The sequence below is a fragment of the Coregonus lavaretus genome, assembly GCF_964263955.1.
Source record: "Coregonus lavaretus genome assembly, contig: HAP1_SCAFFOLD_324, whole genome shotgun sequence".
Classification (NCBI taxonomy): Eukaryota; Metazoa; Chordata; class Actinopteri; order Salmoniformes; family Salmonidae; genus Coregonus; species Coregonus lavaretus.
The window spans coordinates 90,593-110,205 of record NW_028157408.1 but is presented as its reverse complement, the minus strand read 5'-3'; the positions used below and the strand labels follow the sequence as shown (position 1 = coordinate 110,205).

The following is a 19,613-nucleotide window of genomic DNA, read 5'->3' as shown; positions in this document are numbered from 1 at the left end:
ATCAATCTAACCTAAGACACTAGATAAGGATAAGTATTGCTTGCTCAATTTAAAAGACTCATTCATTGTCCTATTTCTGTGTTAGCTCCGTTTTCGTGTTTTCCTTCTGCAAACCCCTCGCACCACCATCCGGCTGACGTCACGGTTCTCGCGCAACAGAGAGATACGCACTGAGTTTTAAGACGAGGTGGTCGTTCAGTGCGGTAAAAAAAAAAATAAGCAATACAGATCACGCTTAATAGTTTTTTTGAAGAGGAGCTGGACTGTCTGTTGAGACAGGATATCATTTCTCATAAGGTAGGTGATAATATTTTATTGGGCTCCATATGTCTGTAAACGTTGCTTATGTCGAAGTTGCGGACTGTTGGAAAATTGCAACTCGACATCGTTGTTCTTGGGCTGTGGCCCGGTGCAGGTGTTAGTTGTGTTCCATCTTTATCTTATTATAAAGACATTTTACATTTTACATTTTAGTCATTTAGCAGACGCTCTTATCCAGAGCGACTTACAGTTAGTGAGTGCATACATTATTATTACTTTTTTTTCATACTGGCTCAAAGACCACGCAGTCAGGTCTCTTTCTCCGGATACATTGTATCCAACAATATATTTTACATCATTTTCTGCTATTGAATGAGAAAGGGAGATAAAGTCGTGTCGGACGTGTCATTATCTATGATAGAATTCGTTATACAATGATTTCTTCTTCCTATTTAGGCCACTTTCAAAATATTAGTCTATCGCAGCAAATCAACTTATCTAAGCCTATATACGCGACGCTGTATAATTTTTCCTATCAAGCATTTAGTTGTTGATAAAGCCGAAGATGCGAGTAAAGTGTTATTTTGTGCCATTAATATGGCATCAATGCAACAACACTGTAGGCTAACATGAGACGCCACAACACTGTAGGCTAATATGAGACGCCTGTGAAGAAGAATAGCCTATTTTACACAGCAAAGTCCCCCTCATAAATGTAGCCTATACAGGACGTGGCAGGAAAAATAAACCTAATTGAGAGAGTATTTTAGACTATCAACCGCACAATGTTGAAATATCCCAGTTCTTTCCAGTCCAACAGTCAACAGTGTGATCTATACCCCAGCCGGCTGCGGTTCTATTAGGCCTAGTTGACTATTATAACCCGGGACATTTACTCATTTAGGACTGGGATCTTATTGTGTTAGAGAACTATGTTCCATCCTCTCACAATATACTGGAACCATACACTCACTCTCAGTGTAAAACTGGAACCATACAGTAGGGTTGGGCGGTATCCAGTATGTCTTCATACTGTCCTTCTGTTATAAAGACGCAAAAAAGCCCATTGGGCGTCTATTACCAGAATGTTAATAAAATGAGCACAAGTAATAGAGAATTTCAATGGAGGCTGCTAACTACATATGCTAATGAGCACAAAGAAAATAAACTAATTGCAAAGACAGGCAATCCAGCTCATAACGTTATGTACATTTACAAGTGAATGTGAACGAGAGACATTGTGCAAATGAACAATGTTTTGAAGCATTCTTGTCTGAAGGAAGAACAGTACTGGCTCTGGAGCAACATGTGTAGGCTACAGTCGCTAGGGCAACAGGCCTGCCTGCTCTGCTTGGAGATGAGGGGAGAGGAGAAAAAACGAAAGGAAATCAAGATGGTGGCAGCTGTACAAATAACTCATCTAATGAGCTTTGACTTCTCAAACACGGCAGAAAGCTAACACAATATAATGCCCTGTCACCTTATTAATTCAGCCACTTACTTCGATTAACTAGCAAGTTAAACTTAGGGGTCGTATTAATGCAGGAAAAAAGATTAAACGCATAAGAAAGATGTTTCTGCGTTTTGTGAACGCAGATGTAAAATGCTTCTTATTGTAATTTCTGCTCGGCATAAGACTAATTTCGTACTTCAGTTGCACTTCTCTACTCAGATGAGAATTCACGAACGGGCGTTCTGTCAGCAGACAGCGCTCCAACTGATGTGTAGCTTATTTCCTCAGGTACATTTAACCAGACTCCTTTTCTCTGGTAATGCAAGGTTAACTTTAAGCAAAACATTAGGAAATGTAGCTGACTACATTCTTTCTGTGATAAACATTAGAAATATGATGGCCATGCATCGTCTTTGAAAAAATACCTTGCTTTTTTCACTGTAAGCTCATTTAATTGTGTGGCTGCCAGCCAAATAGCGTTACACTTCTGTTGTCATCTGATGAAAATTAAGGTATTTTCTGCTGAATGTGTTGCATTATTTTCTGTGAAGGAAAACTATCGTTGCACGTCCCTACAGAAGAGTATTATGGCAGACAGCTGAAGAAGTATGCTTAGATATTCAGAAATATATACTTTATTTTTTACATAGAATTAAGCATAATGACTATGGCTCTAGATTGCAGGAAAAGTCTGTTTCAAGTGTTTCAAGTGAAAAATGAAAATGTACAATGTCGCAGTGGTATAAGGCACTGCATCGCAGTGCTAGCTGTGCCACTAGAGATCCTGGTTCGAATCCAGGCTCTGTCGTAGCCGGCCGCGACCGGGAGACCCATGGGGCGGCGCACAATTGGCCCTGCGTCGTCCAGGGTAGGGGAGGGAATGGCCGGCAGGGATGTAGCTCAGTTGGTAGAGCATGACGTTTGCAACGCCAGGGTTGTGGGTTCGATTCCTACGGGGGGCCAGTATGAAAAATAAAATAATGTATGCACTCACTAACTGTAAGTCGCTCTGGATAAGAGCGTCTGCTAAATGACTTAAATGTACATTTTAGTCATTTAGCAGACGCTCTTATCCAGAGCGACTTACAGTTAGTGAGTGCATACATTTTTCATACAGGCCCCCCGTGGGAAACGAACCCACAACCCTGGCATTGTGGGTTGCAAACGCCATGCTCTACCAACTGAGTTACACGGGGCATTTACATACGGGGCATAGCCCCCCTCCGGACCACCAGCCATCCTCATGTACTTTGTGCCCCCTCAGATTTCGCATGACGCCCCTGTGCCGAATTTAATGAATAGAAATAAAGAACAGCACAACATAAACAGTGCATTAGTAAAGGATTCAGACCCCTTGACTTTTTCCACATTTTGTTACGTTACAACCTTGTTCTAAAATTGATGAAATTGTTTTTTTCCCTTCATCAATCTACACACAATACCCCATAATGACAAAGCAAACACGTGTTTTTATAAATTTTTGCAAGTCTATTAAAAATAAAAAACTGAAATATCACATTTACATAAGTATTCAGACCCTTTACTCAGTACTATGTTGAAGCACCTTTGGCATCGATACAGCCTTGAGTCTTCTGGGGTATAACGCTACAAGCTTGGCACACCTGTATTTGGGGAGTTTCTCCCATTCTTCTCTGCAGATCCTCTCAAGCTCTGTCAGGTTGGATAGGGAGTGTCGCTACACAGCTATTTTCAGGTCTCTCCAGAGATGTTAGATCGGGTTCAAGTCCGGGCTCTGGCTGGGCCACTCAAGGACATTCAGAGACTTGTCCCGAAGCCACTCCTGCGTTGTCTTGGCTGTGTGCTTAGGTTCGTTGTCCTGTTGGAAGGTGAACCTTCGCTCCAGTCTGAGGTCCTGAGCGCTCTGGAGCAGGTTTTCATCAAGGATCTCTCTGTACTTTGCTCCGTTCATCTTTGCCTCGATCCTGACTAGTCTCCCAGTCCCTGCCACTGAAAAACATCCCACAGCATGATGCTGCCACCACCATGCTTCACCGTAGGGATGGTGCCAGGTTTCCTCTAGACGTGACGCTTGGCATTCAGGCCAAAGAGTTCAATCTTGGTTTCATCAGACCAGAGAATCTTGTTTCTCATGGTCTGAGAGTCCTTTAGGTCCCTTTTGGCAAACTCCAAGCGGGCTGTCATGTGCCTTTGACTGAGGAGTGGCTTCTGTCTGGCCACTCTACCGTAAAGGCCTGATTGGTGGAGTGCTGCAGAGATGGTTGTCCTTCTGGAAGGTTCTCCCATCACCACAGAGGAACTCTGGAGCTCTGCCAGAGTGACCATCGGGTTCTTGGTCCTTCTCCCCCGATTGCTCAGTTTGGCTGGAGCGGCCAGCTCTAGGAAGAGTCTTGGGGGTTCCAAACTTCTTCCATTTAAGAATGATGGAGGCCACTGTCTTCATGGGGACCTTCAATGCTGCAGAATTTTTTTTGTAGCCTTCCCCAGATCTGTGCCTCGACACAATCCTGTCTCGGAGCTCTACGGACAATTCCTTCGACCTCATGGCTTGGTTTTTGCTCTGTCATGCACTGTCAACTATTGGACCTTTATATAGACAGGTGTGTGCCTTTCCAAATCATGTCGAATCAATTGATTTTATCACAGGTGGACTCCAATCAAGTTGTATAAACATCTCAAGGATGATAAATGGAAACAGGATGTACCTGAGGTCAATTACGAGTCTCATAGCAAGGGTATGAACACTTATGTAATAAGATATTTCAGGTTTTTTATTTTTAAGAAATTTGCAAAAATTTATAAAAACCTGTTTTCGCCTTGTCACTGTGGGGTATTGTGTGTAGATTGCTGAGAAAAAAAGTATATTTAATCCATTTTAGAATAAGGCTGTAAATTAACAAAATGTGGAAAAGGTCAAGGGTTCTGAACACTTTCCGAAGGCACTGTATAATGTAATTGCGTTTTGGATCTTAAAACCACACATTTTGAATAATAATCATTCTACTGTAGCCTACCTTGAGAATCTTCCGAGTATTAGGGCCAAGTGAAGAAAAAAAATTAACAGCCCCATGGGTGGTGGTACTTGGATATATATTTTTTGCATGGATAGTACTTTTAAAAAATAGGCAATATTTCGATAAAAATTTGCAATATTTACATAATAAAGTGGCAATATTTCGAGATTAAACAAAAAATAATAATTTCAAGAATAAAGTTGACATTTTGAGAATAAAATCAGTTATATTTCAGTATGGGATTTGGTTATTAATTGCATGTCTCCCTGGGCCTTTTTTTGTGTGCTCACCACTGTTGAAATGGCTGAGTTAGAAGACTGGTGAAACTGTCGACGTGCCTTTTGAGCAGGGCGTTGACCCTGGTTGCTTCTGTGTGTCGCTCTGGATGGGAGTCTGTTAGATGACTAATGTGATGTAGTTGTTGAGTGGCTTCACTGCAAGTATATTGTATGTTTTAAATATAAATATATATATATACATATACAGGCGGCACTTTCCACACACACACACACACACACACAAACACACACACACACACACAAACACACAAACACACAAACACACACACACACACACACACACACACACACACACACACACACACACACACACACACACACACCCACGGTATCCCCAAAGCAATACCGTTCTAATGGCCATGGTGCGTTGTCAGAATGTGAAGAGACAAGAGTTGTGTGCATCAGTCCCTGTCATGGTGGCGGCAGGTAGCTTAGCGGTTAAGAGCGTTGTGCCAGTAACCGAAAGGTCGCTGGTTCTAATCCCCGAGCCGACTAGGTGAAAAATCTGTCGATGTGCCCTTGAGCAAGGCACTTAACCCTAATTGCTCCTGTAAGTCGCTCTGGATAAGAGCGTCTGCTAAATGACTAAAATGTAAATGGTGCCCTTCGAGTATGCTACAACGTTATCCCCAATCCCCTGCGTATGCCAACACCTTGCATAGTATTAGAGCGAGTAACAGCAAGGCCAGCAGCTTATATGTCAAAATGGAAGGTTAACTGTGTGATGGCATGGTGTTTTATCTACTCTCCCAGAGCAGTAACCTCATAGGCCTATACGTATTATCTTGTGAATGTAAGTTACGGATTGCGTGGAGAAGGATATCGCTTCCCTGTCGGGTTCATGAGCTGCCACCAAACCCCTCTCATGGACCTTGCATAGCCATGGGGCAGGGGGGAAGGGGTTTTGCTAAAGGCCCGGTCCATTATTCTAACCTTACTGGTCTAGCCACTAGCCTCTATAAGCTGGGCCAGTGGTAGCCTAAATTAGCATTTATAACTGAGACAAATAGCCTGTAACAGAGACGATGCCCCTGTTTTGGGATAACCTATGCATCCTTCATTCCTCCCATCCTGGAAGACATCACCGATAGACGGATATTGATAGGAGATATTACGCTAGGCTACCAACCAATTCATGTCAGATCAGTGATTATTTCTTTATAGCCTGTATAGTAGAGGTCTTCACGGGACCAAAAAGTTGGACCCGTTCCGAACTGGACCTTGGGCTTTCCCACCCGGACCCGATATGCATAAATTATTTGTTAAAAATAGAGACCCGTTCCGATTGGACCCGAGGACAACTAGACACGTTCTGTATAGTCCTGGTTGGATCCAGACCCGGTCCGAACCCAGTGAGGGAAGCAGCAGAATATATATTTTTGAAACTACTTTATTAACCGGAGCTGATAAAGCGTGAGAGGAGGGAGAGAGGTGCCGCTCTAGCAGGCCAGGGAGGGGCCGTACTGTGAGCGAGTGGCATGGGGAGCAGGAAGGAGGGAGGGAGAAACGAGAGACACCAAGCTGACTTGCGCTATAGTAGACTAATAGCTGCCATAGCTAAGTTATTCGTCATCAAATACGATTTACGTAGTACCTGTCTTCACTGCATCAAACCGTAATGAGAAGCTAGTTAAGATAGCTAACAATAGCTAGCTAGGCTAACTGGGGCTGCAGTGCATGCACTTTTTCATCCTACAGTTACAAATAACAACGGAGGGCATACTGATAGGGACTCAACCCGAGGTCTCTTCTCATTCAGTGACTGACAGGGACTCAACCCCAGGTCTCTTCTCATTCAGTGACTGACAGGGACTCAACCCCAGGTCTCTTCTCATTCAGTGACTGACAGGGACTCAACCCGAGGTCTCTTCTCATTCAGTGACTGACAGGGACTCAACCCCAGGTCTCTTCTCATTCAGTGACTGACAGGGACTCAACCCCAGGTCTCTTCTCATTCAGTGACTGACAGGGACTCAACCCCAGGTCTCTTCTCATTCAGTGACTGACAGGGACTCAACCCGAGGTCTCTTCTCATTCAGTGACAAGAACGTTTGTTTGTGCTCATAAGGCACCATGGCCATTAGAAGAGTGTATGCTTATAGTCTGAAATTGCCAGGGGGAAACTTGGTGTGGGTGTGTGCGAGTTATTAGATCATTAGATTGATAAGCGTGAGTGTGCAGTGACGCCTGTTTGAACAAGTTATTAGATTGATAAGCGTGAGTGTGCAGTGACGCCTGTTTGAACGAGTGTATTAGATTGATGCCCATTTGCTGGTTTTGCCCCTACTTTTTACCACCCACACAACCTGCATACACACACCTGCATACACACACACAACCTGCATACACACACCTGCATACACATACAACCCGCCCGTCTCTACCTGTATATGTAACCACAGTTCCTCCTTCTGAAAATAATCTGTGGCACAACCTCTTCCAGGTCGTAATAATTATAATAATATGGTTATTATGTGCTAAAAGAGCAAGGATTTCCTTGTTACTAAAGCCAATTCTAAAGTATAGTTTCACCAGTCTTCTAACTCGGGCATTTCAACAGTGGTGAGCACACAAAAAAAGGGCCAGGGAGACATGCAATTAATGACCAAATCCCATACTGAAATATAACTGACTTTATTCTCAAAATGTTGACTTTATTCTACAAATTTTGACTTAGTTCTCGAAATTACATTAAGATATTGCCACTTTTTTAAAATCCAAGTACCACCACCCGTTGCAGTTTATTTCTTTTTTCTTTTCATTTGGCCCTAACACTCTTCAGTACATCCCTGATCAATCTATTGAAGCAAAAAAAACACTGTTGACTTTCAATATAAACACGACCCCTGTCAACACACAGCTGGACTCCCCTGCTCCCACTTTCTCTCCTTGTGCTATTTACAAACAAACATGTGACTGGCTCAACTGTTCTTGGTAATCTTCATCATGTAAAATAATGTGACTGGCTCAACTGTTCTTGGTAATCTTCATCATGTAAAATAATGTGACAGGTGAAATGAAGGTGATCTGCTTTATCTCTTAACGTATTGTACAAGTTGACTGCAGGTATTTACTTAAGTAGCTACAAATATGAAAATGTATTGAAAAACTTCAAATAAATAGTTTCAACGGTATTGAAAAATCATCCCGTGGCTATTTCCAAATACCCCGGTATACCGCCCAAGCCTACCATACACTCACTCTCAGTATAAAACTGGAATCTGAAAAACAAAGACCCTATGTGGGAGAGAGATTCCTGACTATACAACTGAAGTCCTAGCTGTTTGTACCACTACCAAGTCATGAAGTGATTTTTCTGTAAAGGGTGGGTTAAATGGAGAAATAAGAAAGGCAAACTCTAGCCTTTCATTGGGGCAAGTGAGTCAGTGTGGTACAAGGTTTGCCAGGTGACCGGTACAGCCAGGAACAGGTGAGGTCTGTTTTGCCTGAAGACTATAATACGGATCAGGGAGAAGGAGGTCAGAGGGGCCATATGTGGTGTTGTTTTAGATGCTAGTTTCTGTGAGTATATATGTGTGTGTGTCCTGTTGTCATGGATGTGTTAGCTAATGAGCTCACATGGGGTATAGTCAGGTATATTATATGATACATCTACCTGTCTCCTGAGTTAGCTAGGCTTACAGATCAGCTGTCGTTTTAGCGATGCTACCTGTCTCCTGAGTTAGCTAGGCTTACAGATCAGCTGTCGTTTTAGTGATGCTACCTGTCTCCTGAGTTAGCTAGGCTTACAGATCAGCTGTCGTTTTAGTGATGCTACCTGTCTCCTGAGTTAGCTAGGCTTACAGATCAGCTGTCGTTTTAGTGATGCTACCTGTCTCCTGAGTTAGCTAGGCTTACAGATCAGCTGTCGTTTTAGTGATGCTACCTGTCTCCCGAGTTAGCTAGGCTTACAGATCAGCTGTAGTTGTAGTGATGTTTGAATTCAGTGGAATACCTTTGGCTGACAGCCCTACTTCTCTCTTGTAGTACTGTATCATTTTGGTCATCCGTCATTGCTACTAACATTATACTATTGCACTTGCGTGTTTCATTTTGACATATAAGCTGCTGGCCTTGCTGTTACTCGCTCTAATACTATGCAAGGTGTTGGCATACGCAGGGGATTGAGGATAACGTTGTAGCATACTCGAAGGGCACCATGACAGGGACTGATGCACACAACTCATGTCTCTTCACATTCTGACAACGCACCATGGCCATTAGAACGGTATTGCTTTGGGGATACCGTGTGGGTGGGTGTGTGTGTGTGTGTGTGTGTGTGAGCGAGAGAGACGGTGATGATGCAGTTTTTCGTCTGTGTGTGTGTGTTGTGGAAACGGTGTCAGTACAGGGCCTCGACACTGGAGGCTCTTTTCCATCAATGACAAACCGACGGACACACACTAGAGCTGAAACACACAACTGAACTGGACCTAGGACAGGAAGAGGAAGGTTAGGTTAGAAAACATTTCTGATAAACCAGTCAGATATGGAGAGGAGGTTGTGTAACTATAATGCTACGGTGTGTCCTTAGGGTCCCAGGACCATTATGTTCACCAGAGTAACGGTGTGTGAATGGGGTTTTAGCGTTAGGGACGGTAGTCATTGAGAATCCACAGGAGCATCCTTCTTTCCGTTCATCACAGCTCAGAAGAGTAACCATGGTTACACACACACCTCGACTACCTCCCCTACCATCTGTTAACAGTGTGTACAGGTGACATGTTTCGTCATCGTTTCATAACCCTTCAGGTAAAATCAAGGCACACACACAGAATGTGTGATGATTTTTCATATTTGCAGCAGTCACCAGAGAAAGTCATGAGAAAGATATGCAATTCTGGACTCTTTGTATGATGTCATGAGAAAGATATGCAATACTAGACTCTTTGTACTTTACCGCTTCCATTAGGGTGCTAGGTGTATAGGTTGGACGTACGTGTGTGTAAACATACTTCCTCATAGAAGGGTTATAACTGCTAGCTAATAGACTTCTCTGGTATGATGGCTCTGGCTGTACTAGCTAATTTCCCCCCAACATCGGACACGCCCTAACCTAATATATTTCTTAAACGCTGTTGAATATGCTGATAATACGGGGTTCCACTATAGCTATGAACAGAGCTTTGTGTTTCTAGAAAGACAACTAGAAGGACGTGGCCATGCGCAGGGGCGCAACTTTGGTTTTAGAAGTGGGGGGGACATATTTCGTATTTTTTATTCATGTTTTAATCCAGTCAGATAAACACTCCAAACATGCGTATGATCTACACCGGGAAAACAGTCATACACCAGTGACACTAGGGTTATTAACCTGGACATGTGCTCAACCTCTACTCCTGGAGAGCTTTGCTCCAGCCTTTCTGTAACAAAAGCCTGCACTGCCTATAGCTGTCCACGTATGTACATGTCTAATCTTATCTCCGTCCTGTGTTGACTTTACAGGGATATGAAACTGCAACAATGCTTTTGTTTGTCCCTCTCCTCCTCCAATCTCTCTCTTTTCATTGTTCTTACTCATTCTCTTTCAGTTCAAATGAGCTTTATGAGCTTTATTATAGGAGCAATACAAAAGCAATTGTGTATAAACAGAAGTAACATTAAACATCATAAACATCTCTCCCTCATCTCACTCTCTTCCTCTCTCTCCCCCTCCCTCCCTCCCTCCCTGCCTCCCTCACTCTCCCCCTCCCTCCCTGCCTCTCTCTCTCTCCCCCTCCCTGCCTCCCACTCTCTCCCCCTCCGTCCCTCCCTTCCTCTTCTCTCCACCTCTGTCCCTCCCTCTCTCTTTCTTCAGGTGTCTCTGTTGTCCAGCAGATGAATTTTGAGCAGCCTCCTCCATACAAGGGCCCAGGCCCCACGGCCCCCGGTTACCCTCCCCAGGGCTACCCCGAGCAGGGATACCCTCCCCAGGGCTACCCCGTCAACATGGAGCAGCCTGGTGGATACCCTCCTCAAAACCCAGCCTACCCCAACTACCCTGCTGGCCCCGGGGGCCCTCCTGGACCTTACCCCGGCCAGGGACAAGCAGGCCCCTACCAGGGGGGTTACCCAGGACAGCCCCAGTTTGGATGGCAGGGAGGACCACCCCCAGGACCCATGTATGGAGAGGCACCCAAAAACACAGGTGAGAGGAGAGGAGAGGAGAGGAGAGGAGAGGAGAGGAGAGGAGAGGAGAGGAGAGGAGAGGAGAGGAGAGGAGAGGAGAGGAGAGGAGAGGAGAGGAGAGGAGAGGAGAGGAGAGGAGAGGAGAGGAGAGGAGAGAAAAGGAGAAGATATAGTTTGCCTTGACTACTTGGTATGCAAAGACAATGGATGTGCTTTGGGAACAATGTTCTTTATACCAGTGGTTCTCAAACCTCTCCTCGGGGACCCCCAGCTCTTCCAGGTATTTGATCTATTCTACAGCTAGCACACCTGATTCATTGACTAGGTGAATCAGATGAGCTAGTTCAGGCCCTTGACTAGGTGAATCAGATGAGCTAGTTCAGGCCCTTGACTAGGTGAATCAGATGAGCTAGTTCAGGCCATTGACTAGGTGAATCAGATGAGCTAGTTCAGGCCATTGACTAGGTGAATCAGATGAGCTAGTTCAGGCCATTGACTAGGTGAATCAGATGAGCTAGTTCAGGCCCTTGACTAGGTGAATCAGATGAGCTAGTTCAGGCCCTTGACTAGGTGAATCAGATGAGCTAGTTCAGGCCCTTGACTAGGTGAATCAGATGAGCTAGTTCAGGCCCTTGACTAGGTGAATCAATTACATTGTGAAACATCTGGGAACCAGTGGTTCAGACAGTTCTGACTAGGGCTGCAAAGCTACCGGTAATTTACCGGAATCTGTAATTAACAGAACATCTATGGCAATCTATCATACATTTTGTAATTTATACTTGTATTCATATACACTACCGGTCAAAAGTTTTAGAACACCTACTCATTCAAGGGCTTTTATTTTTTACTATTTTCTTCATTGTAGAATAATAGTGAAAACATAAAAACTATGAAATAACACATGGAATCATGTAGTAAACGAAAAAGTGTTAAACAAATCAAAATATATTGTATATTTGAGATTCTTCAAATAGCCACCCTTTGCCTTGATGACAGCTTTGCACACTCTTGGTATTCTCTCAACCAGTCTCACCTGGAATGCTTTTCCAACAGTCTTGAAGGAGTTCCCATATATGCTGAGCACTTGTTGAATGCTTTTCCTTCACTCTGCGGTCCGACTCATCCCAAACATCTCAATTTTGTTGTGGTCGGGGGATTGTGGAGGCCAGGTCATCTAATGCAGCACTCCATCACTCTCCTTCTTGGTAAAATAGCCCTTACACAGCCTGGAGGTGTGTTAGGTCATTGTCCTGTTGAAAAACAAATGATAGTCCCACTATCATTTGTTGGGAAATACACATGCGGAGATCATCCGTTCACCCACACCGCGTCTCACAAAGACACGGCGGTTGGAACCAAAAATCTCCAATTTGGACTCCAGACCAATGGACAAATTCCCACCGGTCTAATGTCCATTGCTCGTGTTTCTTGGCCCAAGCAAGTCTCTTCTTCTTATTGGTGACCTTTAGTAGTGGTTTCTTTGCAGAAATTCGACCATGAAGGCCTGATTCACACAGTCTCCTCTGAACAGTTGATGTTGAGATGTGTCTGTTACTTGAACTTTGTGAAGCATTTATTTGGGCTGCAATTTCTGAGGCTGGTAACTCTAATGAACTTATCCTCTGCAGCAGAGGTAACTCTGGGTCTTTCATTCCTGTGGCGGTCCAGTTTCATCATAGCGCTTTATGGTTTTTGTTACTGCTCTTGAAGAAACTTTCAAAGTTCTTGAAATGTTCTGTACTGACTGACCTTCATGTCTTAAAGTAATGATGGACTGTCGTTTATCTTTGCTTATTTTAGCTGTTCTTGCCATAATACGGACTTGGTCTTTTACCAAATACGGCTACCATCTGTGACAAGGTTGGGGGGCTACCTTGTCACAACACAACTGATTGACTCAAACGCATTAAGAAGGAAAGAAATTCCACAAATTAACTTTTAAGAAGGCACACCTGTTTAATTGAAATGCATTCCAGGTGACTATCTCATGAAGCTGGTTGAGAGAATGCCAAGAGTGTGCAAAGCTGTCATCAAGGCAAAGGCTATTTGAAGAATCTCAAATATAAAATATAAATATAATATAAAAACCTTTTTGGTTACTACATGATTCCATATGTGCTATTTCATAGTTTTGATGTCTTCACTATTATTCTACAATGTAGAAAATAGTAAAAATAAAGAAAAACCCTTGAATGAGTAGATGTTCTAAAACGTTTGACCAGTAGTGTATATAGTATTTTTTTGTATTTGTGTACATATTGTCCATGAGTTTCTGGTAGCTAGATCATATGGTTAAAGAGAAATAGCCTAATTAATGAAAAAGCATATAATCAACAATGGCATTATTTTCAATTAACGCTGTAACTCCAACTATTGACTTTTTTTCACCACTGCCACCAGTTTGACGCGAAAGCATTGACAACAAAGACATACTGACATAGTCAAATCAATAGGTGTGTAAAAAAAGATATAAAGGATATTTCATGCTGAAATCCTCATATTAAACACGTATTCACTAAGTTGATGGTTTATATTTAGGATAATGTTTTACAGCTTTGTCATAAAATCATCGTATTTAATGATTTCATTTATTTTACGTGTGATAAGCCCACGCAGAGGGCCAGAGATAACCTGTGATAATCTGAAGTACCCAAAAGGGCCACTAGATGTCTTGTGATAGATTACATAAAAAAGAGGTTTTACCCTTTTTTTTTTTTTGTCATTTTAGCAGACGCTCTTATCCAGAGCGACTTACATGAGCAATTAGGGTTAAGTGCCTTGCTCAAGGGCACATCGACAGATTTTTCACCTAGTTGGCTCAGGGATTAGAACCAGTGACCTTTCGGTTACTGGCACAACGCTCTTACCCACTAAGCTACCTGCCGCACCCTTTTTGAAGTCGTAAATACTAGTTGGATGCATTAATGTGCTGTGAACTTGTTGAGAAACGCTGATTGGCTAATGGCCAACAATTTGTCTAAACCATAAACTAAAAGTACAGCTATCATGCTTGTAAACAAATTATCATGTTAAAAAAACATATTAATAGCTTGCTTTTTATAAATAATATTTTGTTGTTGCATTAAACTGCCGAAAATGCTGTTATCGAGGTAATTTCCTTAGTATATGAAGTCAGAGGTCAGCAGGTGGGAGAAGTGGGAGTTCAGGATGATAGATGAGTTTCACACTAGTAATTACCAGTTGGAGGGCCATTCAAGTGGATTCTTTCCAGTCGTACTTGGTAAATACCACCTTCCCGCTTGGTTATGAACGCATCATCACTTACTGCCTGGCAACTGTTGCTAGAGAGCAGTCCCTTTGTACTGCTGCAGTACCTTGTCACTCAGGTAACACACCTGACCTGACTCACTCCAGATGGCAGCCTTCGTAAGATGTGTGTGTGTACAGTAATGACTAACAGCAAATATACCAAAGATAACAAGAAGGGTAGGTTGTTAGCCCTAGGTGTGTGTGGTGTGTGTAGTGTGTATTCCAAGGGTGGCAGTTAGCCTAGCGGTTAGAGCAGGGGTGTCAAACTCATTTTAGCTCAGGGGCCACATGGAGGAAAATCTATTCCCAAGTGGGCCGGACCGGTAAAATGATGGTGTATATATATAACTTAAAAACAACAACTTCAGATTGTTTTCTTTGTTTTAATACTATCAACATAAAACAACTGGAGCCTGAGGACAGTGTGTCCAAAATAGTACAAGCACAACATCACTATTAATCATAAAACACCTCAAGTTTATTTGAAAATTCTAAAGAAAAAGAACACACAAACACACAATGCCTCAGTGATTCACAGAACTGTTTCACAGATCACAGAACTATATCAGGGTGTCATTTCTCAGGCAGAAATGTAGATACAAATAATGAAATCCTGTTCCCCAAACAAGTGCAAGAACCACAGAGTCAAGAATAGGTTAAATATACAAATAAAATAAAATCAATTAAAAACAATAGCACATCAACATAAAAACATATAAACATAAAGCTGGAGCCTGAGGACAGTGTGTCCAAAAGCACAACATCACTATTAATCATAAAACACCTCAAGTTATTTGAAATTCTGAGGACAAACAACACACAAACACACAATGCCTCAGTGATTCACAGAAGAATATCACAGATCACAGAACTATATCAGGGTGTCTCATGCAGCACTTTAAGTGGGGTTGCATAGTTTATTTGACTCCTGATACCTGGCATATTTTAGCTTTCACCAGCGCATCAATATTAGGCGTCACATCCTGAGTGGCAGCCAACTTCAGGATGTGATTCAAGTGCTTGTGCGTGAGCCTTGAGCGCAGCTTTGTTTTATTTATGCTCATTACAGAGAACTTGCTCACAAAGATATGTGGTGCCAAACATGCACAACAGTTTTGCAGCGAGGGCTGTCAAGTTGGGGTAACCTGGCAAGAGATTCTGATAAAATGTGTCCAAGCCAGCTGCGGCAAATTTGCCCTTCAAATCCGAGTCACACTGCAAGTCTATTATTTCAAGTTGGATGCTGACGGGCAGATCAGAGGGATTCACGGTGAATGGCGAACAAAAAACTTTGAAGTCTTTCTCCAGTTCACCAAAAATCTGAAAGGTTGCTCAAACTCCCTTAACAGTCCCGTTATTTTATCTTTGAACCGCTTCATGTCTGCCACATGTTGGGTCGCGCACACATTTTTCAGACAGGGGAAGTGAGCTGCATCACCACCGGCGAGTTGCGTCTCCCACAATGACAGCTTCAACTTGAAAGAACGTATGCTGTCATAATACTGCGTGGCAACTTTGTTGCGCCCTTGCAGCTGTTTGTTCAAGTTATTCAGGTGCTCTGTAACATCCACCATAAATGCAAGGTCCTGCATCCATTCTGCGGAATGAAATTCTAACACTGGTTTGCCCTTTTCTTCCATGAACTGTTCAATTTCTTCTCGTAAATCAAAGAAATGCCTCAGCACAGCACCTCGGCATAACCATCTTACCTCAGTGTGGTATGGCAGGCCATAGATGTGGTCTTTCTCTCTGAGAAGGCTGTCAAACTGACGGTGATTCAGGCTTCTGGATCGGATGAAATGAACAGTTTGGATGACCACCTTCATGACGTTATCCATCTTTAATGACTTGCAACACAAAGCCTCCTGGTGCAAAATACAGTGAAAAGTCCAAAAATCACGTCCTCCATTTGCAGATTGCACTTTCTCTCTGAACTTTTTCACAACGCCTGCTTTTTTCCCGATCGTTGAGGGCGCACCATCTGTAGCCAGGCTGACAGCGCGGGACCAGTCCACTCCGACCCTGTCCAGCGCGCCGACGAGTGCAGTGAAAATATCAGCTGCTGTCGTTGTATCTGTCATCGGCACCAACTCCACGAACTCCTCGGTGACGGTCAATGTGTCATCAACTCCGCGGATGAAAATGGCCAGTTGTGCAACATCTGTAATGTCCGTGCTTTCATCAATTGCAACCGAAAACGCAATAAATGACTTTACTTTTTGCTTCAACTGGCTGTCCAAATCCACTGAAAGATCGGAAATCCTGTCTGCAACTGTGTTTCTTGTCAGGCTGATATTTGCAAAAGCCTGGTGCTTTTCAGGGCACACAATCTCTGCTGCCTTCATCATGCATGTTTTTACAAATTCACCCTCACTAAATGGTTTTGAAGCCACTGCGATTTCATTAGCAATGAGGTAGCTAGCTTTCACTGCAGCGTCACTGATGTCTCGGCTGTGAGTAAACACAGACTGCTGTTTCTTCAGACCCACCAACAGTTAATTCACCTTCTCTCTTCTCCGCTGTCCTTGAAAGTTGTCATATTTGTCGGCATGAAGACTCACATAGTGGCGACGAAGGTTATATTCTTTCAGCACTGCAACATGTTGTGAACGCACCAAACATACAGCTTTCCCATTAAATTCCGTGAATAAATAGAAGGATGACAATTTTTCTTGGAACACTCTGCACTCTGCGTCCACTTTTCTCTTTTTTGACAGAGACATATTGGGGCAATGAGGGTGCCAAAGCACATAATGTTAAAAGTAGAAGCCGTAATAAATATCGCGGGCAAAACAAAGTAGCTCATCCGGACTGGCTGCACTTGCTTGACCTATTTGCTCTGCCCCGGTATAAACAGTTTGCTTGCTTAACACAATTGCTATTGCGCCATCCAGTGGACACAATTGGAACAGCAGTTTCTTTTATTGAAAAATTGCAGCTCATTTTTATACTTTACAAAATCATCTCGCGGGCCGGATTAAACCCGTTTGCGGGCCTGATCCGGCCCGCGGGCCGGACGTTTGACACCCCTGGGTTAGAGCGTTGGGCCAGTAACCGAAAGGGCGTTGGTTCAAATACCCATGCAAACAAGGTGAAAAATCTGTCTTTATAATTTGCGCCGTACTACTATGGCTGACCCTGTAAAAAAAGACATTTTACTGCACCTATCTGGTGAATGTGACAATAAAACATCCTTTTTGTTATTGCCAGTTGTAAAGGTTTAACTTTAAATTAATGTTTAACTCTCTCTCTCTCCCTCCCTCCCTCCCTCTCTCCCTCCCTCCCTCCCTCCCTCCCTCCCTCCCTCTAGTGTACGTGGTGGAGGAGAGGAGGAGAGATGATTCAGGAGACACGTGTCTGACTGCCTGTTGGACGGCTCTCTGCTGCTGCTGCTTGTGGGACATGCTCACATAACCTCTGACCCCTGACGTTTACCCTCGACCCTTACCTGCTCTGACCCTTACCCTTACCCTTTGCCTCTTAACCCTTAACGCAAAGTCCCTCTCATCTTAACCTAACCTCCAACCCCTGAGGCTAAACCCCTAACCCAGTAACTCCTAACACACTATCCCTCCACCTTAATCCTTCTCTCTCCCCTTAACTATCGGCCTTAACCCTTGCACTCCTGCTGTCCGTCCCAAACGTCCAGCCCGAACCCCTGTACCATGGTAGCATTATATGATAACCTCTATCTCCTTGTGCTCCTACAGCTGACCTAGCCCCTTCCCAGGGCTGTGCTCTGCTCTGTAGCAGTGTAGCTAGCGTATGTTCCCTAAATCTCAGGTGCTGGACTATAGATATTGCTTTTTGTGGAACACAAACTCATGCTCAAAAACCATACACAGAATATGCACTCAGATCTCAGGCATTCTACATTAATACTCTCTCTCTCTCTCTCTCTCTCTCTCTCTCTCTCTCTCTCTCTCTCTCTCTCTCTCTCTCTCTCTCTCTCTCTCTCTCTCTCTCTCTCTCTCTCTCTCTCTCTCTCTCTCTCTCTCTCTCTCTCTCTCTCTCTCTCTCTCTCTCTCTCTCTCTCTCTCTCTCTCCTGGGCACTTTAACCTTTTTACCTCTGCAAGGTACTTCTCCTGCCTCCCTCCCTCCTCCCAAATAAACCTCTAGTCCTACTACACCCTAAACCCTACAACACCCTAACAAATGACTCTCTACGCCCTATCCGTCATGGCTACCTAGACCAATGAATGCCAGTAAGCTACAGTGTCCCCCACCCCCCCTGCCAACCCCCCACTGTACGATGCTGAAGCTTGAACCTTCTTCTCTGCTATGTTTGCACAACAGCTGCTGTGGTTGACTGTTTGTCTTAGGATGAATCCTATGACAACAAATTGAATGCATTTTTAAAGACCATGACAATGACGATTTAACGTTTGATTTCATGTAATATTGTTCTATGCTTGCAACGTTTTTCCTGTTTTAATTTCTTGATCCTGAATTAATATGATTTGATTGTTATGTTCTTTTTAATACCCTCGTTCCTTGAAGGAGAGAGAATTTTTTACATGGTGGATGTTTATTATGTATATGCCTTTGCCTGACATGAGAATCTTGCGTTAAGAATAAATTATTCCCAAAACAATCAACATTGTCTGGTGTCTTTCACTCTCTGGTGGTCTTAGCCCCAGTGTTCAGTCAGGTGTGTGTGCATGTGTGTGTTTACTGTAGAGGTAGTATCTGGTGTGTGTTTACTGTAGAGGTAGTATCTGGTGTGTGTGTTTTACTGTAGAGGTAGTATCTGGTGTGTGTTTACTGTAGAGCTAGTATCTGGTGTGTGTGTTTTACTGTAGAGGTAGTATCTGGTGTGTGTTTACTGTAGAGCTAGTATCTGGTGTGTGTGTTTTACTGTAGAGGTAGTATCTGGTGTGTGTGTTTTACTGTAGAGGTAGTATCTGGTGTGTGTGTTTTACTGTAGAGGTAGTATCTGGTGTGTGTGTTTTACTGTAGAGGTAGTATCTGGTGTGTGTGTTTTACTGTAGAGGTAGTATCTGGTGTGTGTTTACTGTAGAGGTAGTATCTGGTGTGTGTTTTACTGTAGAGGTAGTATCTGGTGTGTGTTTTACTGTAGAGGTAGTATCTGGTGTGTGTTTACTGTAGAGGTAGTATCTGGTGTGTGTTTTACTGTAGAGGTAGTATCTGGTGTGTGTTTTACTGTAGAGGTAGTATCTGGTGTGTGTTTACTGTAGAGGTAGTATCTGGTGTGTGTTTACTGT

At 43.3% G+C, this 19,613-nt stretch overlaps 1 protein-coding gene across 1 annotated transcript; it reads left to right on the top strand.

Moving 5' to 3' along the window:
* Window positions 1-210: 210 nt before the first annotated feature.
* Window positions 211-18,285, top strand: LOC311125468 (cysteine-rich and transmembrane domain-containing protein 1-like). The gene is made up of 3 exons (XM_084199519.1): window positions 211-297; window positions 10,804-11,133; window positions 17,698-18,285. The coding sequence occupies exons 2-3, from the start codon at window positions 10,824-10,826 to the stop codon at window positions 17,799-17,801; spliced, it is 414 nt and encodes a 137-aa protein (XP_084055645.1). The 5' UTR covers window positions 211-297; window positions 10,804-10,823; the 3' UTR covers window positions 17,802-18,285.
* Window positions 18,286-19,613: the final 1,328 nt, after the last annotated feature.

Coding starts and splice junctions, on each gene's coding strand:
- LOC311125468 (XM_084199519.1), top strand. CDS start 10,824: ATGAATTTTGAGCAGCCTCCTCCATACAAGGGCCCAGGCCCCACGGCC. Junction 11,134..17,697: donor AGAGGCACCCAAAAACACAG/GTGAGAGGAGAG, acceptor CCCTCCCTCTAG/TGTACGTGGTGGAGGAGAGG.